Genomic DNA, 25,759 nt, shown 5'->3' with positions numbered 1-25,759 from the left:
GCATCAAGTATAGTCAAGTCTGAGGCTGCTTTTGAAAAGCTTTGCTTAATCAATGGCCTGTATCTGATGTTCTATGACTAGGTAGGCTGTACTTTTTTTCATAATACTTGAAATGCTTCGTATTTCACTGCAGTTTTTTTCTTTTATTCACAATCAATGTGATCATTATGCCATGACTGTTGCCTCACATGACCTCAGAAACATCCTGTGATTCATTTACCCAGAGCCCCACAGCTACAAACTGACCTCCTTTTAAATGTTCTAAAACAGAGCTGTACTTTACAAAACACACACCTCACTTTCTGGAGAAGCTGCACAAAGTTTGTAAAAACAAAGTACATTGTAAATTTATTACTTTTTATTAAATTTATTAAATTTGTAAAAAAGAATATTAGCACAGAAAGAAAATCCAGTTTCAGGTTATGAAACCCACAAGGCGCGGTCTGCGTTGATCTGTAAAGTGTAATTTTCTCATCTGCAGCTGAAGAGCACAGGGCCTCTCCGCACAGCGCTGGTCACTGTCCCCTGGCAGGACAGCAGGACCACTGGGATGACCCTCCGATCTGCACCAGGAAGGGTCAGCGTCTTTAAAAACCCAGCCAGCTGAGGGAACAACAAAGCTGCCCTGCCTCCATATCCACACCGGTGCTCTGGATAGGAACACGTGATGCACCACACTCAGGACCCCTGGGCAAGACATGAGAGGAATATTTCTGATGTGCCGAGACTGAGCAAGAGGAGACTGGAAGGACGCCTACAGAGAAACCTGAGGCTGAAGAAATGACTCATCGCAGGGCAGCGCGAGGCAGGGCCAAGGGGTGCTGAGGGGAGCCCCGGCTTCTCCTGCACAGCCCATGTCAGTCGCTTCTCAGAAAGCAAGCCCTCTCCAACCTGCTGCAGACCGAAGTAGCAGAGAAGCTGGCGGGAAGAGAAGACAACAGGAAGAAGTCAATAAGATGGAGCACGACGCCGCGCGCGACTCCGACAGCGGACGGGCAGCCCGTCCACGCCGTGAGCTCACTCCAGGTACTTGAGGCCGCGGCAGGACATCCACAAGCGCCCCAGCGCCTCCGCGCAGGACTCCGGCCAGTCGTTACCGCCCAGCCGCAGCTCTGTCAGGGTCTGGGTGCTCTCCAGCGCCGCCTGCAGGCGAGGCAGGGCGCCGTCACTCAGCGCGCACCTCACCAGGCTGCGGGAGACAGAGCACTGGCTGAAAACACGCAGCTCGTTACAGCACAGGGCACAGGGCCTGCAGCTCAAGCAAGAAGCACAGCCTGTACTGCCTGTGCCACTGAGGGAGGAGCATGTCTGGACTCCTTTACTGCGAGTCTCGATTCCTGTTCCTCCGAAAGCAAACTCTCTGCTCCAGACAGTCATGGACACCGGGGGACAGACGCAGTAGGGACTCACGAGAGCCTCTGCAGTCACAGACATCGGGGACAGGCGTGGGGGGGGCTCACGAGAGCCTCTGCAGTCATGGACACCGGGGGACAGACGCAGTAGGGACTCACGAGAGCCTCTGCAGTCACAGACATGGGGGGACAGGCGCGGGGGGACTCACGAGAGCCCCTGCAGTCACAGACATCGGGGGACAGGTGCGGGGGGACTCACGAGAGCCCCTGCAGTCACAGACATGGGGGGACAGGTGCGGGGGGACTCACGAGAGCCCCTGCAGTCACAGACATCGGGGGACAGGTGCGGGGGGACTCACGAGAGCCCCTGCAGTCACAGACATCGGGGGACAGGCGCGGGGGGACTCACGAGAGCCCCTGCAGTCACAGACATCGGGGGACAGGCGCGGGGGGCTCACGAGAGCCCCTGCAGTCACAGACATTGGGGGACAGGTGCGGGGGACTCACGAGAGCCCCTGCAGTCACAGACATTGGGGGACAGGTGCGGGGGGACTCACGAGAGCCCCTGCAGTCACAGACATCGGGGGACAGGCGCGGGGGACTCACGAGAGCCTCTGCAGCTGGCAGCTGGGGTCCCCGAGGGCCTCGCACAGCAGCCTCACCCCCTCGTCCCCCAGGGGGTTGTCTCCCAGACTCAGGGCGCTGACCGCCGTCTTCCTCAGGATGGAGCAGACGGCGGGGACACTGGCGGCTGTCAAGCCGGTGTCCAGCAGCCTGGAATGAGGCAGAGAACTACTCAGTCATTCATGCACACTGCCACCTGGTGTCAGTTACAACACACTGCACTTAAATAAAGAACTCGGTTTAAAATGAAATAAGCACTAGAAGTATGCATTAAGGCTGCCAGGAAACAGAGGGGAGAAAAGTGAAAATTGCATCAGGATAGTGCAAAGAAGGCCTTTGGAACCCCTTCACGACAGTAAGAGTCCCCGTCTCTGCGGGCAGCTGTCCCCATTAACTGAGCTTCCTGCAGTCCCGATTTCACCACGCCTCTCCCTGCTCTCCTCTGCCCGGGTCATCCAAGACAGAAATACTGCAAAGAGAGCTACCTCTCGCAAGTGCCGGTCAGAAAGGCGCGTGTACAATCAGAACTTCTACCACTGGTTTCCTCCTGTGATTCTGAACCCATCACAGGTCACCTGTGCCCTGTCATCTCACAGATAAGGACAATTATTTTTTCATACCCTACTGCGCCTGATTCAGTGGAAATCGATTTTAGCTGCTAACATCGCTGAACATAATGCACTCTCAAACACAACATCTCAACGTGCCCAGCTAGATCAAAGGTCGGGTGTTTTTTTTAATCTTGGGAATACCTAAGTGCATAATAACCTATAAGATGCATTTGACTCTTTTCCAGACAGGGTTAAAGCATGTGAACCTTCCAGGGATAACAGATGTAAAATGAACTTGACTGGTAAAGGTTATTGTTTGGAACAGAGAGACAAGAGGCTGAATTGACTTTATGCTTGCAGTTCCCTTCTTCACTGATTTTCCTGGCAATGAACAGTTTGAACAGGAGCAAACCAAACACAGCTCCACCCACCCCAGTGACTGCAGACCGCCGCCCCCCATGTCCCCCAGCCTATCACAGAGAAGCCACAGCCCCGCCTCTCCCAGGCCACTCCCCTCCAGGTCCAGGGTGGTGATGGCAGGTCTGCTCTCCAGCAGGGACAGCAGGGCTCGAACACTGCCCTCCGAGAGACAGCAGCGCTTCACACTGAAACAGCAGAGCAGACACAGCACCCCGACACTGAGTCGCAACACATCAGATGGAGAGAAACATCACCTAGTTTATTATTCTAAATTTATTTGGCAGGTGCATTTAGCCAAAGTGATTTACAGCTGTACCCACTTATACAAATTGGATTTTTTTTTACCAAGGCAATCTGACAAGTGCCTTTGCTCAGGGGTACCCCTGCTGTGCCCCCTCTGAGATCTGAGCCCTGGCCTCTCTTCTACACTGCTGCCTGGTGCAGTGGCACTGCATTGACAGGAACCGTCCTGAGTCACAGGGAGCAGCTGTCCGACTGTCCGAGTCCCACACAGACACACAGGCAAGGCAGATGTATGATACGCCAGTGACACAGTACAGGGGATCTAGTTAATGGAGAGAATAATACAGAGCAGGTCCTCTCATCACACCGCTGTGCTGCTCTCTCCTGCCCACTTCCATCAGTCTGGATCTCCAAAAGCACGACAGGATCCGACTTCCTGCGGTCTGTCTCCCCCCCCCACAACACTGCAGAGCAGGCAGGATGAAGGAGTACTCCGACCTCATGCGGACCCCCTGCTGCATCAGAATTCTCATGACGAAGCTGTCGGGCAGCTTAGGCATGTCCGCTAGCTCTACAGGCAGCTCCTGCATGCGAAAGCAAGACTTTCGTTGTTCAATGCCTGTCCTGGCCAGGAGGCAGAGTTTTTGAAGCATCTCTTTGTCGCTAACTGAGTCTGTATGGTGGTGCTTCAGAAGGGTGTAGATGTAGTTCACTAAGATGTAAGTCATGGAGTCTCTTGGCCTCTCCTCAGAATCCAGCAGCACACAGACCACCCAGCAGATGAGGGGGATCAGACACATCTCCAGCAGGACTTCGTTACTTCTCACGTGCTGCACAGCCTCAGCAGCAGTTTCGGGCTCCTCAAAATACCTCTGGAAGTAGTCATCTATCCTCTCCTTGGGGAATCCGAGGATTTCTGCCCACTGGCATGCAAGGTTACATTTCTTGATTTGCTCCACCACCGTCGGGCGAACTGTCACCAGCAAGGACGAGTGGGAGTACAGCCTCTTCTTCAGCAAGCCGAGCAGCAGGCTGGGCACGGGCAGCCTGGCTGTGCCGAGCCAATCCTTCCAGGGCCCGGAGTCTGGCGGCAGATCCACAGCGTCCAGGCCGTCAATCAGGACCAGGACCTGTTCGGTGCTCCCAATGACTTCCCCGGGAACCTGGCGGAGCTCTGGACAGGTCTCAAAGATCAAGTCCAGCACGGTGCTCTCCTCCAACTCGTTGCAGAGGCTTTTACAATCCAGGTGGAAGACATAATCAAACTGGTTGTACAGCTCTCCCAAGGCCCAGTCCAGCATGATCTTCCGGACGGTGTAGGTCTTTCCGATCCCGGCTATCCCAAGCAGGACCAGGATCTGAGGCTTGCCTGGGACCAGGAAGCTCCCCAGGCTGGCGCACTCATTGTCCAGCGTGTTCTGCCGCACCAGCCGCCTGCCCCTCCTTCCCCCGCCCCCGCCCGCCTCTTTCTTCAGGATGCGCAGGTCCGTGTAGAGCTTCCTGAAGCTGCTGAAGTCCAGGTCTTCGGCAGCGTTGTCCTGGACCCGTTCGTACTTCGTCTTTATAACCTCCTTGTATCTCGACACTTATTCTGGGGACCCCAGAAAGAGACAGGATGAAGAGACGCTGAGGGGAAGAGACGCAACGCTCAACATCACCCTGCAGGGGGTGCACATCGGCATCAAGCACTCACTAACTAGACAACGACTGGGGACTTTTTTGTAATTAAGATCACCTCACTGGGACGACAGTTTCTCCCAGCTGGCATGTCTGAACAACACCCTTATCAGATAGATTCCCTGGCTCCTGGTCACGCTGGCATGTCTGCAACAAGAACTGGGGGGTTAAACTAACCTGTAGAGCCTGTGAGGAGGAAAGCGGATGTCAGCCTACCTTCTCTCTCCTTCCTGCGCGCGCCTTGATGCCCTGAAAGAGGAACAGAGGGGTCCTTCAAGAAACTGCCAGCTGGTAAAAGCTGGTAAAAGCACAACCTGCACGTTCCTCTCGCTTTCTATCGCATGATGCTTGTGACCCCCATCGAGGACACAGTTCCCAGGCTGCAGTGCGGGTCTGTGTGGGGTAGAGACCCACCGCGACGGGAGGGGGGCAGGGTCTCTCTCACTCTCAGGGGCGGGAAGAGCCGAGAGAGGCCGAGGGAGGCAAGCTGGCAGATGAACAGTGACTGCGTCTGTGCCGCAGGGAACTGGCAGCGAGACGTGGAACAGAGAGAAGGAGACAGGAAGAGGCCAGAGACTCGGACACCAGGAAAAGACCGACAAGACTGCCTGTTGCATGAACTGTTGAGAACCTGACAACAGGTTCGCCTTGGAGAAGTGAGACCAGGTTACCTGGGGAGGAACTGAGCGAATCAAGTTCCAGCTGGAAAGAAGACCCATGTTCTGTTTAAAGATACGAGTGCTAAGATCAAAGAAAGACGTTTTCACCCAGTCAGTGGGAGCTCTAGTATACCGGACCCCACATATTGCCCTGGGGTTCTGCACTTGACGTGACTTGCCGTCTGTGCGCAACCAGTTTAATGAAAACTCGTCTCAGTCCGTTCTTCCACGTTCCTTTGTGGTTGCTTGCCCACCGCCCCTCACCGCCTTCACAACGTGTGGGAGCTGCAGCTCTTCATGCTGCGCGACTGGGGAGGGCGCCCTTTATTCCAAAACCACCAGCCAATGATCTCGTTCAGCCCTACCTGCCCAGCTGTTCTGCAGCTGTGTGGCCACCTGGCAGTAGCTGATGGCCCTCAGGATGTCCACAGCCAGGCTCACGGCCTGCTCCCCGAAGGTGGAGATCATCAGCTTGGCGGTGTCGATGTGGTCGGCCCTCTCCAGCTGTCCGGAGCGCACGCAACGCCCGCCGTGCTCCACCTCGCTCAGCTTGCAGCGGAACCTCTTCAGCTCCTTCTCGCCCGGGTCATACAGGTGTTTCAGCAAAACATCCTGTGCCGTCTCTCGGATCCCAGCCATCGTTAATCTTGTAAATTGTATAAGTTATAGTATTCTACTCCATAACCTTAATTCTATTAACTTCTGTCAGACTAAAGTCTGTCGAGATTGTTTATGTGACTTTTTAAATTTAGATCATTTTTATTTACCTGTATATCTGAAAACATTGGCACAAACAAAATGAGGCCCCCAAAGAAATTAGAGGGGGCTCTTCAGGTTGCAGCTCCGTCTCTCAGTCAGTCAAGACAACTTAAGTTCAGCTGGAAGTACATCCACCATAAAACATATACAGTACTTTATCTTGAAGGGATGACATACGTGCCAATCTTGCTCCAGAAGAGCCAGTCACTGGCTCTCATGACCAGAATGACCATCTCCTAGAAAACAGCAGACCTGTTCCTGCCTTGACTGAGAATATTGTATCTGTATCCTGACTGCAACCCACTCAAGCACTGCTGGAAACCTGAATAAGCACTTTCATATTCCATACGCAAGGAGAATGATAACATATCTAAAGAAACACGTTGCATCTAATCCAAGTCTTTTATTTGGAGAGGGAGACTTTTTAACAAAGCTTATTTTTCAGGTAGTTTATTCTTTTCAAAAGAATAAGCCAGGACAGATCTTAATTTAATAGAAGCTGAGCCATTTGGAAAAATAGTGTCTGCTTGAATTACATTTTTGTTATGACTTAGGTCTATATATTTTTTTGGTCATTCAGTAACTGAACATGACTATCCAAGTGCATATACTAGTAAAAGAGAGGTTATTTCACAGAACAAAGTATAAATGCACTGTAATAACTTACCGAAGTCTACTGTGCGTGTTGTTATCAAAGCAGGAATTCCAAAGCCTGGGAAAGGTGATCAATGTGCAAATTGATTCAATATTAGAACTTGCTTAATATGAAACCTCAGAGGTCGAGGTTGATGAACATTTTTTTTTTTAATTCTTGTGTCTCAAGCATGCTGTGCCAGGAAAAGCAGGATTCGAAAAGCGGCCGGGAATCAACTGGAATGCTGGGCAATCCACCATCCTAGATATCCTAACCAGAAGGGACTCAATTAAAAAAAAGTCACAATTCTGTATTGGCACAGCTAGAACACGACTGCAAAGTAAACCCAGTTTAAGAAGGAAACTCAAACTCCTCCCACAAAGCATGAGACAGCAGGGCTGTGTCTCCTCATCTTGATCTGGATCACAAGAGTGTTTCCAGTTTGACAAGACAGGCCGTGGCAGATTCCCCTGGAGATCGATGTAGAAACATCGGCTTGGACCACGTCCAGGCCAGAGACCACAGCTCTGATTCAGACAGTGAGAAAACATCAGCTCGGCCAAGAAATCACAGAGCCAAAGACACAGGAGAAACAACCACTCACCCTCAACCCGGGCTGCTTCTTCAAGCAAAACTAACTCTGCAGAGGCGTACCAACAGGAGAGCAGACTCCCAGAACGACTCGCTGAGCCCTCATACTGTATAGGAGGGGGCCGAGCCAAGCAGCAACCAATAGGAAACAGACCCTTCCGGAGGCACCACGAGAAATGAGAGGGCACCACCTGCTCTGAGGGCTACGCTGGAGGTCTTACAATGCTTGTAAGAACTTGCAGTGAAATCAAGGCAAAACACAAGTGTAGGTGTGACCAAGCTACAAACAACAAACCTTCCCCGCAAACTGATCCCAACACTCGACCGGAACGGGCGCTCATGATCTCGGCACAGGGGTCCCCAGCTGCCTCGGGACCTCGGGGTACAGAATCCGGCAGGTTGTCTATCCCTCCTCACACTGTCAGCAGCTGAAGCTGCGACACAAGGGACAAGCAGGTACAGTAAATCTTCATGGAGGAAGAGCTGCTTCTACCCCCAGGACACAAGAACGTGCTGGATTCCAGCCCAGAGCGGAGAGCCCCTGGTCTAATGGGCCTGAGCTCTACATACATCAGCACATCCCTGCAACACTAATACTGCAAAAACAGACCTTTCACATTCCTAAAATAATGATTTACCTGTTAAGTCTAAAGTGGATTTCATTTTACTTATTGTATTAAACAAAAAAACAATTGACTGATTAAGTAGAAGTTTTTCCTCCTGTGGATTCCTGAACAAGGCTCAAGCAGAACGCTACTGCCAGAACACATCTCCACTGTATCGGATTTCTGAGACACATTTCAGAAACCTCTGCCTTTAATGCTGGAGATAAGAAGAAAGGCAATGACCACACACTATCTTCTCATCTCTCGAGCACTGCGCCTGCTTGCCCCACCTCCTCTCTTACACTTCCCGTTCGGTGGCGAGATGTGCTTCCAGACGCCACAGGCAGGTGGCGCTGCACGCACCACTGGAGTCTTCCTGGAGCAAAGTAAGTCAAGCCATAGACCCCCAGCCAGCATTAACACAGGCTGTAACGCAAATAAACTGCTCAAGTTTATTTGTGCTGTTCAGCAACAATCTTCGACACCGCGCCTGTTGCAGAAGTGATGTTTCAACTCTACATGAGTAAAACGGTAAGAGGGCAGTAAATATGTAATTACAGAGAGCAACAACAGGCAGCAAAGAGCACAAGGGCAATGATGAAAATCACAGAATAGAAAAGCAAGAGCTGGGGAATGGGTAACAAAACCATTCTTCTCATTCGGGAGTATCGCTGCACAATACTGCAGTTTGCTTGAATTAGGATACAAAATCAGCTCAGTGGCTGGGTTGAGGCAACACTTCTGCTTCTCAATAGACAACCTGAAAGGCCCTCATTCGCCCTGACTGAGCAGTTGGCAGCTATGGGACATCAGCCCCAGATTGTGCCATTTAAACATACAACAAGCTTTAGGTTAACGTGCACCGACTAACGGGCCAGCAGCTGTGTCATGGGTCTAATTTCGGGCTGCCTGAGCTGCATGAACAGCAGACTTTGAGTGCTAATATTGCTATTTGTAACATTAAATTGAAAAACCCTACAAATCATTCGGTGGTCAAATTGTTAGCCTGGGGAGCTGGACTTGCACTTTGCTCATACCTGAGCAACTCTAAGCACGGTACATGTGCCTCCATACAAGCAGAACCAGGAGCCAAACAGCAGCTCCAACGTGTGACTCGACAATCTTTTTCCAGGGCCACTTAGTTCAACATGGAGATTCTGATGGAGTGAATTTCTTCCTTGCAGTGTCCTTCAGGGCCCAGAAAGGTCCAAAATCTCTTTTGAGATCATATGCTCTTTACTTACTCTTTGTTGTGTGTTAATTTTGGTTAATTTTTAAAATTAAGTTAGAGTTGCATCAATCAATAGATACGGGGATATTTCACTGGAGCCGTCAGAGCGAAGCACAGTTCCGAGTCCGATTCAGTATTCGAACCCCCGGTCTTGCAGGTCTGAGCACGGAGCCCTGCCAGCTCCTGCACACTGACTGTGGCACGTGGCTGGCGGGCGGCAGCCTCAGCGAGGCAAAGGAAGCTGCCCGGCCGCGGGGATGAAGCCGATTCCCTGGGATGAGATCCTAGGATGAATAAGGCATCAGCAATCAAACAAGCAAGAGTGCATCTAAAGCACAGAGCAGCAAAACCAGCTACAAAGAAGGAAAGACTTAATCAGGACACTGGAGTTAGAATGTCTTCCCTTTCCAGGAGTGTAACGGATTCTTTAACGATTGGCTGATCATCCCTTGCACACCATTATATCTTACACTTAATACTTTCACTTTCTCACTAACTTCCTCTTTTAGGGTTATCATTTCTATGATTTAAGACCCCATATATTGCTTACTTTTTGAAGTACTAAACTTGTGAATTAAGCAAAAAACATCTCCCTCTCAAAATGTGTTTGCAATGCATAACCAGATGTGTTTCTACCATTGGGAATGAATTATTTTTATAAGGTACCCAGACAGTCCAGACTCTTGCAGCCTCCGTCGTTCAACACACCGTGAGCTCCACAGCGCCTGCTGGTGGAGGGGCGCACCATGACGCCCAGCCAGCCACAGGTCCTGCAGTGTGCTGGAAACCCCAGCCCTGCCATAATGGTGTTCTGCCTAGTCGGCTAATGACTCAACCCAGGCTCGAACCCGTGACATCGGGTCCACGGAGCTCAGCTTGCTCTCAGAGGGCAAGTCTCTGCTTGGCCGAGCCTCTCAAGAGCCCTAGGGGCAGGCAGGGTGTTGGAGGAGGTCCTGGCCATCGGCCAGGCGATGACCCCAACGCCCCAGTAGTATTCATAATGCAATCAGTAATCACAGCAGAGGTCTCCACTACCCCTGTAGCCAGGGCACACAGAAAGGAAAACGAGAACATGCAGCATTTTTCTCCAACAGAATTATACAATAGATTTTTATTTACAACTTATTTTTTTACAAAATGCATAATTTTAAAATAAAAAAACATGATGCTTTTCAAAAATGGAGTACACTTCAGATCAACAACATTTCTGAATACTCGGGGGTCACATCCTTGCAAGATTGTAGCACTGAGTTCTATCCTTTGTGCATAAAGTACAACCAAGATGCCAGACTGACACCGAGATGTCACTGCAGCAATGCTCAGAGTAAAACATAAGGTAGGAGCAGCAGAAAGGCGTCTCTATTTTTTCCCCCGTATAAACAAAGACCACAATCTAGAGGATTTTTTCAAGACCACAGTGAGATAACAGGAGCTATGCCAGGTAAGTTAGGATATTACTCCATGGTGGTTTTGCATCTGAACACAGAATTTACAGGCTGTTAAATGGAACCCTTACAATAAAAACTGTCAAGTCTGGACAGGCTGAAACACGTTAAAGACAAAGGATTACAATAACCTTATGTGGTGATTTTCTCAATCACTTAAAACTAGAACTACAAAAGGCATGCAACTCTCTTTTCAGTGGGGCACACAAATTGAATTCACAACCCACCTCCTGTCAGCCCACGACCCGCACCAGGACAAGCAGAATGACCTTGGATGGGTGGATGCCATGCTTTTTCTTAGAAAAGGATAAAACACCCTTTTCTAATCTGGTTTGCTGCATGCTGACTGGAAAAGGAATGTTAGACTGTTTTGGTGGGGGTGGAGGTACTGTAAATGTTCTTTTGATTAATTTAATGCTGGTGAAAATGAAAGTGATATTTTAAAGCAGAAGAAAAGCAGCTTTTCCAGATGTTAAAGTAAACTAAAGATGCATATTTTATACTCAAGACTGTGCTTGTCTGATTGTGCGATTTCATCATCTGGTAGTATTTTAATGTCACAAAAGACACAATCAAGTTCCTGGGCCTCCTCCCACATCCAAGATCCTACATCTTCCAAAAAGTGAGATTGAGATCCATTTAAGCAGTGCTCCACTGCCAAACAATACTCTTGTAACTGGTTTAAGATTACATAAGAAGCACGAAAAGCAATTAATAAAAAAAACTAAAATGATTACTTTCTCAAACATTAAAAACATTTAAAGCATATAGATGGATTAATTCACATTTCACAGCTGCTATCCTTGAGGAAATGGAATTTACCAAAACCAACGAACAAAAAAAAAAACATTTCAAAAGAAAGTACTTTCTCCCTCCCAAACAATCTGGATCGCGTTTTGAAAAAAGCTTTCAGAATACACCTGCGGAGACACTGGTGTGACAGCTGAAGCCAGCAGTGAAGAGATCATGCAAAACCACAGCGAGCGGTGTGCTGCCTGAAAGAGCGACCTGCTCTGCAGTCTTCCTCCGCTCAGCTACAGTGCAGGCCTGAGCAGGAACAGACAGCAGGAGGCACACTGCAGCTTTCCACTGCCAAAGAAATGGACCGTGGACCTCCACTTGAGACAGCTCCCCGAGAAGTCTTCCCTACCACACGGACTGGAGACGGGGAAATTCAGGCCAGGGCTAAAGATTCCAAGATTTCCTAGGTGGCAGGGAGTGCCGGCCTTGAGAGAATACGTCCCGTAAGAAACTCCGACAGGACCGGAGCTTAGAATACAACGGTGCTGGATCCAAGACTGATCCCCAAATCCACAACAGTTCCCATACATGAAAAAATAAACTTATACGCTGCACACTGTGCATGACCACCCAGCCTGCAATAAAGTAACTTTTTCATGCCCTTACAAAGAAACATTCTATCGTCTACAACCAATTTACAGCACCTAGATCTCAATATTTCAGAAAAACGAATACAAAGATTCAAGTAAACGTTTCCAGGAATCAAACTTAGCGGTAGTTATTTGGCACAATCCCTTTAAATATCTCCAACTATTTTAAAATTTCTCTTTTAAAAAACGGTTTAAGAAGACAAGACGGAAGTCCTATTTTTCCAACGGACATAAAAACATTAAGACACCATTTCTGGCAAGTTTTTCCCCCGGTTTTGCTGGAAAACACTCTGCGCACTCCTCAAGGTACCTAGCATCAAATGAAACATCACTCTTTATGCATGTAAGTTTTTGGGAAAACTAGAGCAGTTTTAAATAGGGTTTAAATAATTTTGGCATGAGCTGGATGAATTGATGACTGATCTCGACACACCCGAGCAGTGCTGACTGTGGCCTCAGCACTGACCCCATTAGCGAGAAAGCTGGTAACTCAGGCGATGATGCATTTCACTGTTGAAATGTCAGGCCTGGTGAAAATCAAAGAAAAACAAAAGGAACCAACGGAACTGGCTGACCAAGAGAACATGGTGACATGGGCGTATTGGAGGGTGGACTCGTCTGCAGCGGAGCCAGATGCTCTATAGCGATGAATCAAGGCGCTGTGTCGTCCCCTGGTGATCACCAGTGAGCACAGAGTTGCAGAGAGATAAACTGTCGTGCACAACCGACCGATGAGGGAGGGTCTGGGGCAGGAGGGTGGAGTCCTTTGCAACTAGACTTGTGGAAACGGATGGCAACCTGACTGCACAGGGCTACACAGCTCAAATTCTGGGATAACTTGCTGCCTTTTCCGCTGATGTGAGGGCATTCCAGTAGGACAACACAGGGCCTCACTTACGTAAGGATGCTCTGCTTGCTCCTCCTTGAACATCAGTACAATGAGCTGAGACAAGGTGTGGCACTCGGGGTCCTGTGCTCCGGCACATGCTTGTCCCAGTCCTGGGAAAGGGTGGGATTCCCTTCTGACAGCATCCGCAACCTGGTGCGGAGCACAAGGCACAGATGTGCAGCTTGGGTTATCTCCAAGGGTGGCCACACACACTCCTAGCCTTTGACTTCCACAGAAGACCTCCTGTTCATGACAGATGTTCATAGGCATGTCTACATCACGTCTGTTAAAAAAATCTACCAGTGCACCTGCTACAAAAAAAAAAAAGACAATCCATCTGGTAGCAACAATGAATTCACTGCTGTTATGAGTGATGTTTTTTATACTCGGTATACACCTATCTAAAACAACTTTTAATTAATGGACTATACATAAAACTGTACACACACTGCCAGATGTAAAATTGAGGGAGATGTTTAAAGGGAAAGTAGCGAGTTAACACTCTCTCACCTCAAGCCCTACACCACTGTAAAACTATGTTACATTTTCTGAACTGTCCCTGGATTAAAAACGTCCATGTCAAACTAAGGAAGGTAATGAGGTAACATCCAATATAAGCTCACTAGGAGACTTACACAGAAGGGGATTAAGAGGGATAACTGTCAACATTTTCTTCCGCTCCTGTGCGGCACAGAAGCCCCACAGTACACTCAAAATACCGAATGACTACTTTCGTGTTTTTTTAAGATATCAGCAGCCCGGTTTTTAAGAAATTTTTCTGTCCTGCAAAGATATCCATTCACCCGACCTGGTGCAGAATGACACAGATGTGCAAAGCGAGCCCACCGTGCAGTCTGCACTCCTAACAACAAGACTGCTGCCACCCTGTCTCACAGTTAACTCGTTCAGTCATCATAACCACAAATCACTAGGATGAATGAGTGATCAGCAAACACAAACGGGCACAGCTGACTAAGTACAGTTTACAAGACAGGGTTTGTTCTAAAATCTTTGAATTAGTATTTCAAACAGGGGAGATGCTTGAGTTAGTACCTGAATATACACAACAGCACCAAACTGACAAACGGATGAGCTTCACATACACGGGCACACAGGAGTAACTATCAGTGAGATCCCGCTATCATTTCTCACAGCTTCTGTACTCAACGCCAGAGACCGAAACGCTGCCTTGGCCAGCTATGTAGTTTTCTTCCACCACCTCCTTGAAGCGAGTCCTCATCATCAGATACATGACCTGCTCTCCCAAAGCAAGGCCCTTTTGGGTTCATTCTCAAAATATAATTTTCGGTTGAGAAAACCATTTTTTTGCAGATAGGCCGATTTCATACAGCCTCATCATAAGAGCAATATATTCAAAAAACAAGGACTAACACTTCTTCAAAGCGGTCTTTCTAAGCTTGCCAGAGAGGTTATTAACTTACAGCAAGGATTTGCCCAAGAAGCTTAGTGTTGGTGAGCAGCCCACATTTGCTGCAGAGTGATTCTCTGCTGCTAGTGCCACTTGGATTATCGTTGTCCCTGGCACCAACTTCTCCATCAAGGCCAGCTTCTGTTCAGAATGAGGTGGCACACACAGGAATCAAAGCAAAGTCATCACTGTGCCCACTGATTTTGCAGTGTGCTCTGAGACACGTGCGGCACTGACATCTTTCCCCACATCACATCCTGTTGTTCAGTTTTCAGAAACCTGAATACATACCGTTGACTCTGTATCCTGTATGTTTGTACAGGTTTTTTTTTATCAGTGTTACCAGGGAAGACAATCCTAGAACAATCAACTCCTCAAAGGTATGCGTCACAAATGACTCCAACAGGTGTAACATGCACCCCCTTAAGGGGAAATGAGACTTCTGTGGAGTGCCTCCCAGGTGTGATCAAGACAGCTGGTCCACGCGTTTGTGTTAATGCACTTGTGATGACATTGTTGTGTGTGCCTGTGTGGTTAAGTGGCAAAGAGTGCTAAGACCAGGAGCTCCTGGTGCCTGATTTGGCAGTTCGTGTAGTTTTAGTGCGACACATTGGCTTGGAAGCCCCTGCGATGTTCTGCAGGACAACAAAGAGACCAGGCCGCAGGTATGATCCTGCAGGCTGAGACCCTGTCACTAGCCTATCAGAAAACCTACTCTACGCAGACTTGGCAAACGCCAGGACATGCAATGAAGAGAACGGGGAATGATGGGAACATACAGATGTCAACTCCTCCTTCTAGACTGTGAACTTTATTCACAACACATTTCTATTTACGATGTTACTACTTTCCCTTTGAACAGCTGAAGACTGCCTTAGCTAAAAAAACGAACAGTAGAGGTCTACTGGATAAATTACACAGTTACCAGCTTTAACAAACAAGCTTTTCATTGCATAAAGCCTTTCAAAGATGAAAAACTACGAAAAATAAAAAAATAAAGCCTATTTTCCAATGTACACTTTTACAAAAGAAAGTGTTTGCTTCACTTAAACCCTGCTGAAGGGGAATGTTAGGACCCCCGTTCAGTTTTACAGGATTATTTCCCAGGAAATAAACAAACATATAAAAAGAGAACTGAGGCTAAAACAATAAAACAGGACAAACTGTACAAAGTGCGTCCTCCAATAAAATTTGGCCGCCTTTAAGAGAAGTCACCTCCGTCCTCCATTAAAATAAATACTTTCGACAGGTCTCCACCCCGCACTTGCACTCCACTCGAACCCGCTTCTTGGGCGATCCCGTCATCCCAGCCAGGCCGAAATTGGAATCCATTTTGGTGCTTTCAGCATCCACAGGATCAACTGCAAACATTTGAAGAATCAGTCATTAAATTTCTGAGGGAAAAAAAACAGCTCGAACACGCAAATTGATTCAAAGCAGAAACTTGGACAGCCCTTGAGCACCAAATTTTCCTGTATTAATCTGAGGATCTAGGAAGAGGAGAGCAGTATGCGATTAGATCCTAAAGAGTAATGGAATATCTGTAGTTTAAGAACTACAGAACTGCTTTGATTGCTCTGAAAGCAGATTAGCTGATATGGAAGAGCACTTCACTGCTGATTTAAGGCAGAAAGCCCTCACGAAATACAGAACTACCGGCCTAGGGTCCTTCTTGCACATTTAATCGAAAATGGTAATTATATTGAAATGTTCAATCTATAAAAATTGAATTTTTATTTTTTTAGGGTCAGTGATGCAGCCAGAGGGAATAGATATGTCCAGATGTTCAAAGAGGAAGGCGGAATGAACCGATGCTCCCACTGTCTTGGCCTCCTTCACGGAGAAAGAGGGCTGCCACAGAGGACTCCATTACATGCTGGCAGGCAGCTGGGAAGCACAAAGGTGAACAACCCAAACAAACGAGCTGTCTGCGACCACATAAAGCATGTCTGACAGCGCCGACGCTGAATTTAGTCTTTCTGAAAACCACCGCAGACCACGTGCGCCGGAGCCCTCTCGGCCACACCCACGTTCTGAGGGGAAGGCACTGCTGCCTGGCCCCTGGGTTACAGGAGAAGCGCTGCCGGCTGCCCTTACTCTGCATGTTGTAGTCAAAGGTCAGCTCCTCCCCTGGCCGGATCGTGCGCGTCGCGAAGAAGGCTATCCGGGGCAGGCGCTCGTCCAGGTTGTTGATGAACACGTTGTACACCTGCAGGTTGGGGTTACACTGCCAGGAGACAGAACACGACAGCCAGTCAGTCCTGGAGGGTCTCGGCCCACTCGGAGCTCGCCCACAAGCCACAGGCTAACTGGTCAGCATGCTATAGCTTTGACCTTTGCTCTGCTATTCGTTAATATGAACTACTAAGAAAAACAGTTCAGGTTTAGAGCCAGGCAGCTTCTGCTTCACTACAGCTTTACTACTATGTCAGGGCGAACAGCCTACATACAGGTTGATGTAACAGATAGTAAAAGAGTCAAATATGGTTCTTAATAATTTCTGAGTACAGACCGAAAAACTCCCAAAATCCCATTTGTTCCAAGAAGTGCGCATGCAAGATACCCATGAGGTATGCAAACATATCTCTTTCATAGTTTCATTTTCATAGTTGCTAGTTGGATATCTTCAGTTAATATTCCAAAGCACTCCTTCCAATCTGCATGACAATCTTTTCTTCCTAAACCACCTCAATACAGAACTGCCAGCTGTTAATAAAAGCAGCCCCCAACTAGGTCACTTGAACTAGAATTGACAAGAGAGAGCTGTGCGTACTTCCCCACAAAACATGAACATTCAACCCACTTGTGACTGAAAATCTCACTGCGCACAGCAGAGCTCATCCTGACCAGGAGAAGAGAAAACATTGCATCTCACAGGCTTCTGGCACGTCTCAAACTGAAACCACAGAGCCACTGCAGACCGGGGTCACCAAGACAGCTCCTACACCCAGAGCCACTGCAGACTGGGGTCACCAAGACAGCTCCTACACCCAGAGCCACTGCAGACCGGGGTCACCAAGACAGCTCCTACACCCAGAGCCACTGCAGACCGGGGTCACCAAGACAGCTCCTACACCCAGAGCTACTGCAGACTGGGAACCCCCAACGGGGAACGGCACTGTCAGTCTCAGACTCCAGGTTTGGCTAGTTAAGGCAGCTGGGGCCCGCAGAGGCCCCCCGCCACTCACGCTGTGGTTGACGAAGTGTGAGATGTTGCCATGGTGGGCTGCGTCGACAGTGTACACGTCTTCCACATAGTCCAGGTCGAAGAGGTAGGTGGCGCCCTGCCGGTCGTAGATGTGTCCCCTTCTTTCTGCCTCCTCGGATGTGATAATCTGAGACAGGAGGGACGGACCAGTTAACACTCATCACAAAGTGGAAGGCATGTCTTGTATACATCATGACTGAAAGATGCATTCATCATTTGATTTAGTCTATATGGATTAAATGGGTAATGTACCAATATCCATCCATTTTCTAATCATCCAGTTCAGGCCGGAGCCAGAGCACATCCCTGCAAGCAACAGGCACAAGGCACGGTACAGTCAGAACAGGCATGGTACACGTCGGGGCACACTCGCACACCAGGGCCAGTCATCCCAGAAGCCAATTAACCTATCGGTATGTTCTTGGACTGCGGGAGGAAACCCACGTGAACACACAGACAGCACTGCAGGTCTGGAACTGAGCACAGGACCCCCAGCTCAGCGAGGCAGCACCATTTTTTAAGACCTCCATGCTGAACTGCTATAGAAATGTGGCAAAGTGCTGGAAAACCAGAAGGTCTGGTTCACTATCATCACAGAAACCACAGAATTCACAGAGCATTACATAACAGCTGCGCAAACCCATGGAAAACACACATGCAAAGAAGAGCATGATTATGTGAATATCTGTGCAAAACCTGTGCTCATAAACGACAGGAGGCCACTCAGTGTATAAACCACGTCGTGGGTAGTAGCCAACTGATCTGAGAATCGCAATCATTCATGTTTTCACTTGTGACCTCTGGTTCATGTTCCACTATTTATACCAGTACAATAGACTCCAAAGCCCTTGCCTGAAACAGATCCCCGTTCATTTTCAGGGTTCAGGGCTCAAGAGAGCCAGTCAGCGCAAGACCTTCCTTCAGCCTGTACCAGCACTCAGAGTCTCTACTCTGAACTAAGTCAAAGCGATCTTGGCCCAAACTGAACAAATTCAAAATGAGGGTTTTTAAATCACCCAATTGCAAGATACCTTAATGATAAATTGTACACTTTTTAAAAAAATATTATTTTCTTAAATTTTACTATACACCTTAAAACTGCCTTTTTATCGCTTCCCTACATTATCAAGATGTGCCAACTCGCATGCGGTTTGTATTTATTCCTGCCGTTGTTTGTTCAAGGAACTCTGAAGTACAGCAACTCTTTTGAATCCATGCTCTCTCCCCACTGGGATCTTACTGCCATGCAGGTAACCCTATATTTCAGGTGTAGTTATTGTTGTCAGAGCCTTCCTCGTAGCAGATGTAAGACTTAACGGTTTATTACTTGATTGGGGTTTGTCCACCTTTTTATGGGCGAGTGCTATATGAGCAGCTCTCCAGTCAATAGTCCAGTCTCCTGCCTTGAGTGACTTTCATTAACAATTAACACTGAGTGACAGTTAACTAACAGGATCTGTCCTCAGTACTTCTAGCACCTGTAAAACGTCTGCTACTATCATCCTACTGTGTAACATACTGTACATCTTTGCCTTTCCTTAGCCCAAGGTGTTATCCAGTTCTGCTTTGGGGAACACCTGAATAAAAAATATTCTCTGCCATCATCTGAATGTTCCCCACTTTTCTCAAACACATACTTCATCTAACAGAGACCGTTTTTTTCCATCTCATAAGACCATAAGAATTCTGGGGATTCTGTCCGGTGCAGATCCCTGCCACACTGTGGTGAATGCGGAGAGGATGTACCCGAGACAGCGGGAAGAGCAGCACTTCCCAGACACCAGCCCTGGTGGACCCAGGGCCTCACAATTGTACATTCAGCAAGGCATGACGCCGACGCTCAAGCAGAAGGTTAATTATTCCGCAGGTGCACAGCAAGAGAAACCTGGAAATTCAAACTACTTTCCTACAGATGCTTATTTTCATATGCCTGGGATCCATCTTATTGAAACACCGTTTTAGAGTCTATTACTGAAAGCCAAATACTGGCAGGGGGAGGCAAACGATCTGGCAAGGACCCAGAGGAAGGCAAGGAGGTGGTGTTTGAGCTACATCAGTGTCACAGAGGGTTTTGTGTTCTGTATTGAACTCTTTACCAATGGGCCTCAGGTACTGCCGGCACACCCCTGCCTCCCCACTGCACAGCTCCGGAAATCTCTGCAGAGGCTTTCTTGCTACTGAACAGAGATGCCCGGGACAGCTACACAGCACACATCCTTCCAAACAGCAAGTCTGGCTGAGCACTGCACAACGGCGGCACCGAGGGTTCGAGAAACCAACAGGCTAATCTTTAAAGCTTTGGTCCCTGGGCGGCCCTTGGCGCTGTGCGAGCTGAGCACACACCGAGGAGCAGGCAGAGGCACAGGCACCCCGCAGCGCAGCCTGCGCCGCCCCCCCCCCGCCGGACGTACCTCCCCCACGTACTCCATGACGAAGCTGTGCTTCCTGATGCGCTCCATGGTGCGCACGCCCCAGCCGCGCCCGTTGTCGGTCTTGAAGATGCACAGGTCGTACTGGATGCCCTTCTGCACCACGCGGTTGGGGCAGTCGGGCCCGCAGGAGCAGCGCGAGTTGCACTCGTAGATGGGCAGGCCGGCCCGCAGGCGCACCTGGCCCCGGTCGTTGTAGGCGAACTTGTGGAGGGAGGTGCCGGCGCAGCAGCCGTTCACGGGGCTGTTGAAGCAGTCGGCGCACTCGCAGCCCACCGCCACCTCGTTGAGCACGATCCCGTCCCCGACCTTGTAGTTGTTGATGTAGGTGAAGTCCCGGGGCGGCCCGTCCAGGTCCACCTCGTTGAGCACGAAGATGCGGCCCCGGTGCTGGCGCGTCTTGTTGAGGTCGGCCTCCCAGCGCTGCAGCCGCAGGCGCTGCTTGGCCTTCTGCGCCAGGAAGGAGGCCACGCTGTGGTCCAGCCGCTTGGGGCTGCGGCGCAGCTTGCGCCGGCGCAGCTCCCGCTGCATGTCCTCGCGGAACTGCTTGAGGATCTTCAGGCAGCGCAGGTTCCTGAGCGGCTCCCAGCTGTTCTCCGACTCCGGGTAGCCCTTCCACTTCACCAGGAAGAACTCCTGCTCCTGAGGCGGGGGAGACGAGGGGGAACAAGGCAATGAAGGGGGACAGGTACGCACGGCTCAGCACTGCGGCGGTCGGCTAGCCTGGCCCAGGGCAGCCTGCGCCAAGAGATACGTTTAAGCAGATTCGTAAAAACAGCTGCAGCAACTAATTTCCTCCTCCAAGAAGTTAAGAGGAGAAGTAACAGACCTCAAAGAGCAAGACAAAACCTATCCGTGAAGCGTGAAACACACCTCCGTCGCCTATCGCATGAGCCTCTGCTGTACAGAGGAAACCCTTGCTGTCAGTCTGTCAGCGCTGCTGTGTGCACTGAAGCTGCACAAGACTGTCGCCTGCTCTTCTGTGAAGTATTTCCCGTAACAGGCAACAGTGGGATATTACTTGCTGCTTCTCTTTCAAGGCAGCGTTGGATTACTGGCCTGTGGGTAGACACAGGCTACTTCCAAAAGACCGGCTGCGGAGCTTCAGCTTTGATTCCAGGTGCTGAAGTACTTCTGGGACCTGACACAGGCAGGAACTTAAGTATTCCACTACTTAGAGGCATCACACCTTTTGGTAATCTATTTCAACAAATTCAGTTTCAATCTTTTTTAAGAAAAAGGTTTCCTACTCGTTATAAATGATGTCTAAATTCTTTAATAAATCAGCCTGCTAGCTTTCAGTGGTAACTTGCCAATATCTCTCAATTCTACAAATGCATAAATCCGGGATCGGGCGGGTCAGGCCCTGGTGCTGGGCCCAGAGTGGGATCGGGTGGGTCAGGTCCTGGCGCCGGGCCCAGAGAGGGATCGGGCCCTTGTGTTGCACAGAGAACAATATATCAGCCTCCTGTACCCAGATTCCTCAGGGAGCAGCTAATTTCCTCTGCAATGGAAACGCAACCTCTAAGCATGGGGAATGTCCTCTTCCCAAGCAAGAGAGGCAGATACCCAGCTTACAGCTTTTAACAGTGGACCTGGAATCTAATCTGGAATTACTACTAATAAACCCATTATTATTTTAGTTCAAGTAGGGAGCTGCATCAGCATGCATAGGCTGCAAAGGAACTAGTAAAGGTTTATTCCTGGCTGAAGAGAAGAAAGGAAACGTTTCGTCCATGGAGTCTTCTTCGGGTGTGACACCAGAAGAAGCATGGAATAAATTTTACTTGTTCCATTATTATTTTACTCACTATTATAACCTTGCTGACACATTTATCTAAAGCATTTTACATTGTAGCCATTTATGCAGCTGCGTATTTTACTCATACTGAGCAAAGCATCTGTTTCAGAGGTACAACAGCAGTGCTCCACCTGGGTTTCAAACCCACAACCCTCCAGTGTCGTCTCCCGAGCCTTGATCACTGCTCCACGCTGCTGCTGTCAGACTTGTGCACATGACCAGCGAGTGCCCTATAGCCTGGACAGCGCTAAAGCTCTCTCGGTAAAAAAGCAGCTGAAGTAAAAGCGTACCTTCTTACTCTTGATGAACTTAGCAATTGTGTCCAGCGTGCAGGTTCTGCCAATTTTTACCTGTTGAATGTTCTTCTGCGATATCTTAGGGAATAAAGATTTGTTTATAGTCAAAGTGAAATCAGGCACTTTCTCCCAAAAGCACAGAGACGTAGCTCAAAGCAGGCTGCTGGTGGAGGGCTGGCTGAGAAGCTGGACTGATGCCTTGCAGGCATGAGAGCATCAAGCAAAGGAGCCACTTTTAACCCTTCATCTGTCTTCTCAGCCACATGGCTAAGACCCATTCGCTCACAGTGCCACCATTTTCATCGGTTCCCACATCACTATGGTCATACCCTCCTGTGGTGTGAACCTCCAGACTGACGTCTCGAATGACGAGCGACAGTGACAGGGTTAAATAAGGCAGGGCTGTCGGGACGTTAGCAGTCACCCTCCAGCTCAGGGCAGGTCACGCAACAAGCAACACAATCAAGACCCACATAGCAACCTCAATAACACAAAAAACTCACTCACACACAACACAAGCAAGACAGAAACTGACCCCGGAGCCGTACAGGGGCCAACTAAGGGAAAAACTACACGCGTGTTCCTACAAACACACTCTGCACATGACATCGGCAAATGTCACTAAGGGGACATACTTGAAGCTCTGAGCGAGTTCTGAATGTATTTCTCAGTGTGCTTCAGAGCAGGCAGATGGTGGCGTGTCAAAATTTATTTTTTTGCTCATTTCAAAGTTGTCCATCAGGATCTTAACATACACGTGGTGGAAAACAGGTCAAAGGATTAAACTTGAAATGTCATTGTTACCAACACGTAGACGAGGCAAAAAAACGAAGGCAGTATTAACTGGTGCTCACAGTGTTCGCCTTATTTCATTGGGGTTTGTTTTCCCCAATCGGTCACAATCGCAGATCAGAGCATCCGCTCACAATTTATAAACGAGCTCATCGTCAAGAAATTAAACTGCGGGGAGAGCGCGTCTGTCCTGTTCCTGGGTGACTAAAATAAAAATAAAACGGCACCAATGAGACCGCAGTGCTGTTCCAGGATCTAACAGGCTGTTCCCACTAGACACCGTCACTAGCGCCTGCGCAAACAGCCCTCCCACTCCCACCCGCTTCCCCGCTCCTGCTCTGCTTCCAGAGGCTGGGCTCGGCTCCCTGTCAGCTGCAGGGACACATCGGCCCGGAATCTGCTGCCCAGTTAAATCTGGAGTGAAGCGGGAACAGTACACCAAGTATTCTTTGAAAACAAAATGCACAAAAAAGCCAAAACAAATGACAGCTGTAAAGACATAAATTACAGTCTGCTCGACGGCCCCACCCTCAGAGAAAGGCGTGCAGCTGTTCCCGCCCGGGCCCCGAGCCCAGAGCGGTTCTGAGGCCTGGGCAGTGGACAGCCGAGAGCCAACTCCGGCCGTTGGGACGGCAGTGTCAGGAGGCAGGAGGAAGAGATCGTGCACACGTCCGTGCCAGCGCAGCTCGGGCTGGAGAGGGTCATGATCCCCGACCGGCCAGCGCCCTGGGCAGAGACAGAGTACCGCCAGCCAGGCACGCCGGCAGCCAGGCCTGAAGGGGGCGCTCTGCAGGCCTCACCACCCCCCTGCGTGGGCACTCACCTTCGTTTTCCTGTAGTCGCACAGGTACTCCACCTCGAAGTCATTGAGGTTCTTCTTGGTGATGCCCAGCTCCTTGCAGGCCACCCTCTCCAGCCGGCACAGGGTCTGCAGCTGGCTCCACGAGGACTTGCACGCCACGCGGCACCCTGCGCACGAGCAAGGACAGCGGGTCAGCCCCCGGCGCTCGTCACGTCCTCCCCCGGGCCCCGCGTGGGCACCCCAAGAGCACTGCCCTCGGCGCTGTGCCTTTCACAGCTGACAGGACGTCCAAACGAGTGCAGAGCGAATTTCCACAAACCTTCGGAAGGAAGGTTTAAGGGACTAATCAGCTGCCGAACTCCAGACGGTGATGCTCTGGAGGTGCAAACACACCTTCATCAGAAACACAATTTAGACTCCTCACCGTGTGATACTGTAGACACAGGGGCAATCTGCTCGCTAGAGTTATAGTTTAGGTTATGAGAAATACTCGGAAAGATTAGTCAGAGCTTCCTTAAAGCCCCCTGAAACTCGAACTATGTCTGCAGCCAAGGCGACCTTCCCTAGCAACCAAGACAGCACTGAGCTTTTATTCTGGGGAAAAAAATAAGGGCTTCAAATCAGGAGAGCCGAGTCTGAATGAAGGTCTTTCCCTGCCACGCAACAACTCTGCGTGCGACTGAGAAAATAATTTATCCTGCCTGCAGGACTCGAGCACCTTCGATCAACCACTGCGCTTATTTTCTCATGGTCAGCGCGGACACAGCGGCCCTGAGCATCAACAGAGAAGCCCAAATCCAGGCATAAGCAGCACTGACCTTCTGCGCCCCTGCGTCACCCACATCACGGTCACCGCCTGGCCTCACTGCACCCGACGCCAAGGAAGCACCGGGGCCGAATCGCACACACCAGCATCTCATGCTTAATAACACTGATGATCAAGGACAACCAAACTTATTTTTCCATTTTAAAAAAGTGAGAGAGAACCTGAACACTCTACCATGCAATGTGGTGGTGGTGTGCTTCACCCCCCCTGAATATTTTATTCAGGAATGTCAGAAAGACTAAAGCGCAACCGAAGGTCTCAGCTGCCTCATTCCGCTCTGTTACGCGGCGGACAGCGGTGGGGTCCGGGCACGGGGAGGGATACGTGTGCCCCCCCGTGCTGCAGCCAGTCAGCTGGGGCTCTTGCCGCCAGGAGCAGGGAGACGTTTCCCAACGGACCCCACCGGCACCCGCGACTTCCTAACCCGTTTCACGGACGACAGCGAGCTCCGAGAGCTGCCGCAGGCGCCACGGATCGGCCGAGCGCCGCGCACCCCCGTGTCGCCCCACAGCCCGGGGAGAGACGCGTCGGAGCCACCGAGACCGTGTCCTGACCGCGGACGGTCCTCCGCTGAGCTCCTGCACGGCAACCGACTGCTCCCCGGCAGGCGGCTGTGCGCGACGGGGGACCCGGGGAGGGGGGCTCCCCGCACAGCAGGCTGCCGGGTGTGGGGGGGTCCCCGCCGGCCGGGGGGTTTAAACGGGACCCCCTGCCCCCCCCCCCGCGAGCGCAGCGCCGCCCGGCCGCCCCTCCCGACAGGACCCGCCGGGGACACGGCCCGGCCCGGCCCGGAGAGCCCCCCCCCCCCGAGCGGCGGCGAGCCCCCGCCGCCTTTTCGCGCAGGGGGGCGACGCGAAAACTTTCTCACCTTTCAAATTTTCCGCCATCTTCTTCCCCGCCGCCAAAAATCTGCCTGCTTAGGCAGGGGCAGGGGGCGCACACGGCGGACGGCTCTCCGACTGGCTACAGCGCTCCACAAATGACACCCGGCGCAGCCAATGAGCGCCACCACTCCCCCCCAGGCACGTCCAGAGAGGGGCAAGAAGCGACGGCGGACCGGGGCGATCGGGAAGCGAGTCTTTTGACTGAGCCGCGTCTTTTGACT

The 25,759-nt window shown here is 50.2% G+C and overlaps 3 protein-coding genes across 4 annotated transcripts; all 3 read right to left on the bottom strand.

Moving 5' to 3' along the window:
- Positions 1 to 402: 402 nt before the first annotated feature.
- LOC148838927 (NACHT, LRR and PYD domains-containing protein 12-like) lies at positions 403 to 4,958 on the bottom strand. Its single transcript, XM_088928525.1, has 6 exons — positions 4,931 to 4,958; positions 3,651 to 4,775; positions 2,959 to 3,196; positions 1,959 to 2,126; positions 1,022 to 1,189; positions 403 to 918 (listed from the first exon to the last, which is right to left on the bottom strand). Exons 1-6 carry the CDS (start codon positions 4,956 to 4,958, stop codon positions 858 to 860), a joined length of 1,788 nt encoding a protein of 595 aa, XP_088784651.1. The 3' UTR covers positions 403 to 857.
- LOC148838926 (NACHT, LRR and PYD domains-containing protein 6-like) lies at positions 4,746 to 7,611 on the bottom strand. Of its 2 annotated transcripts, XM_088906851.1 has the most exons (4): positions 7,524 to 7,611; positions 6,953 to 6,997; positions 5,892 to 6,172; positions 4,746 to 5,116 (listed from the first exon to the last, which is right to left on the bottom strand). In XM_088906851.1, exons 3-4 carry the CDS (start codon positions 6,163 to 6,165, stop codon positions 5,040 to 5,042), a joined length of 351 nt encoding a protein of 116 aa, XP_088762977.1. In that variant the 5' UTR covers positions 6,166 to 6,172; positions 6,953 to 6,997; positions 7,524 to 7,611; the 3' UTR covers positions 4,746 to 5,039. The 2 variants fall into 2 exon arrangements, with proteins under 2 accessions (XP_088762977.1, XP_088762968.1); XM_088906842.1 differs by having other exon boundaries at positions 6,953 to 7,611.
- Positions 7,612 to 14,698: 7,087 nt separating this feature from the next.
- Positions 14,699 to 25,759, bottom strand: suv39h1b (SUV39H1 histone lysine methyltransferase b). The gene is made up of 6 exons (XM_088928911.1): positions 25,523 to 25,759; positions 23,850 to 23,995; positions 20,120 to 20,779; positions 17,689 to 17,835; positions 16,598 to 16,727; positions 14,699 to 15,861 (listed from the first exon to the last, which is right to left on the bottom strand). The coding sequence occupies exons 1-6, from the start codon at positions 25,539 to 25,541 to the stop codon at positions 15,728 to 15,730; spliced, it is 1,236 nt and encodes a 411-aa protein (XP_088785037.1). The 5' UTR covers positions 25,542 to 25,759; the 3' UTR covers positions 14,699 to 15,727.

Source organism: Atractosteus spatula, chromosome 2, assembly GCF_055471065.1.
Source record: "Atractosteus spatula isolate fAtrSpa1 chromosome 2, fAtrSpa1.hap1, whole genome shotgun sequence".
Lineage (NCBI taxonomy): Eukaryota > Metazoa > Chordata > Actinopteri > Semionotiformes > Lepisosteidae > Atractosteus > Atractosteus spatula.
This window is presented reverse-complemented; position numbering and strand designations above follow the sequence as displayed.

What these genes read in the sequence shown, in the direction of transcription:
- LOC148838926 (XM_088906842.1), bottom strand. Translation starts at nt 6,165, where the DNA reads ATGGCTGGGATCCGAGAGACGGCACAGGATGTTTTGCTGAAACACCTG. An exon ending in GCTGCAGAACAGCTGGGCAG is followed by an intron (nt 5,117 to 5,891) that starts GTAGGGCTGAAC and finishes TTCCTCTTTCAG; the next exon opens with GGCATCAAGGCGCGCGCAGG.
- suv39h1b (XM_088928911.1), bottom strand. An exon ending in GCGACTACAGGAAAACGAAG is followed by an intron (nt 20,780 to 23,849) that starts GTGAGTGCCCAC and finishes CCCCCGCCTCAG; the next exon opens with GAGCAGGAGTTCTTCCTGGT. An exon ending in TCATGGAGTACGTGGGGGAG is followed by an intron (nt 17,836 to 20,119) that starts GTACGTCCGGCG and finishes CTCCTGTCTCAG; the next exon opens with ATTATCACATCCGAGGAGGC.
- LOC148838927 (XM_088928525.1), bottom strand. Translation starts at nt 4,958, where the DNA reads ATGCCAGCTGGGAGAAACTGTCGTCCCA. An exon ending in TGCCAGCTGCAGAGGCTCTC is followed by an intron (nt 1,190 to 1,958) that starts GTGAGTCCCCCG and finishes TGTCTCCCGCAG; the next exon opens with CCTGGTGAGGTGCGCGCTGA. An exon ending in CGCGGCCTCAAGTACCTGGA is followed by an intron (nt 919 to 1,021) that starts GTGAGCTCACGG and finishes TCTTCCCGCCAG; the next exon opens with CTTCTCTGCTACTTCGGTCT.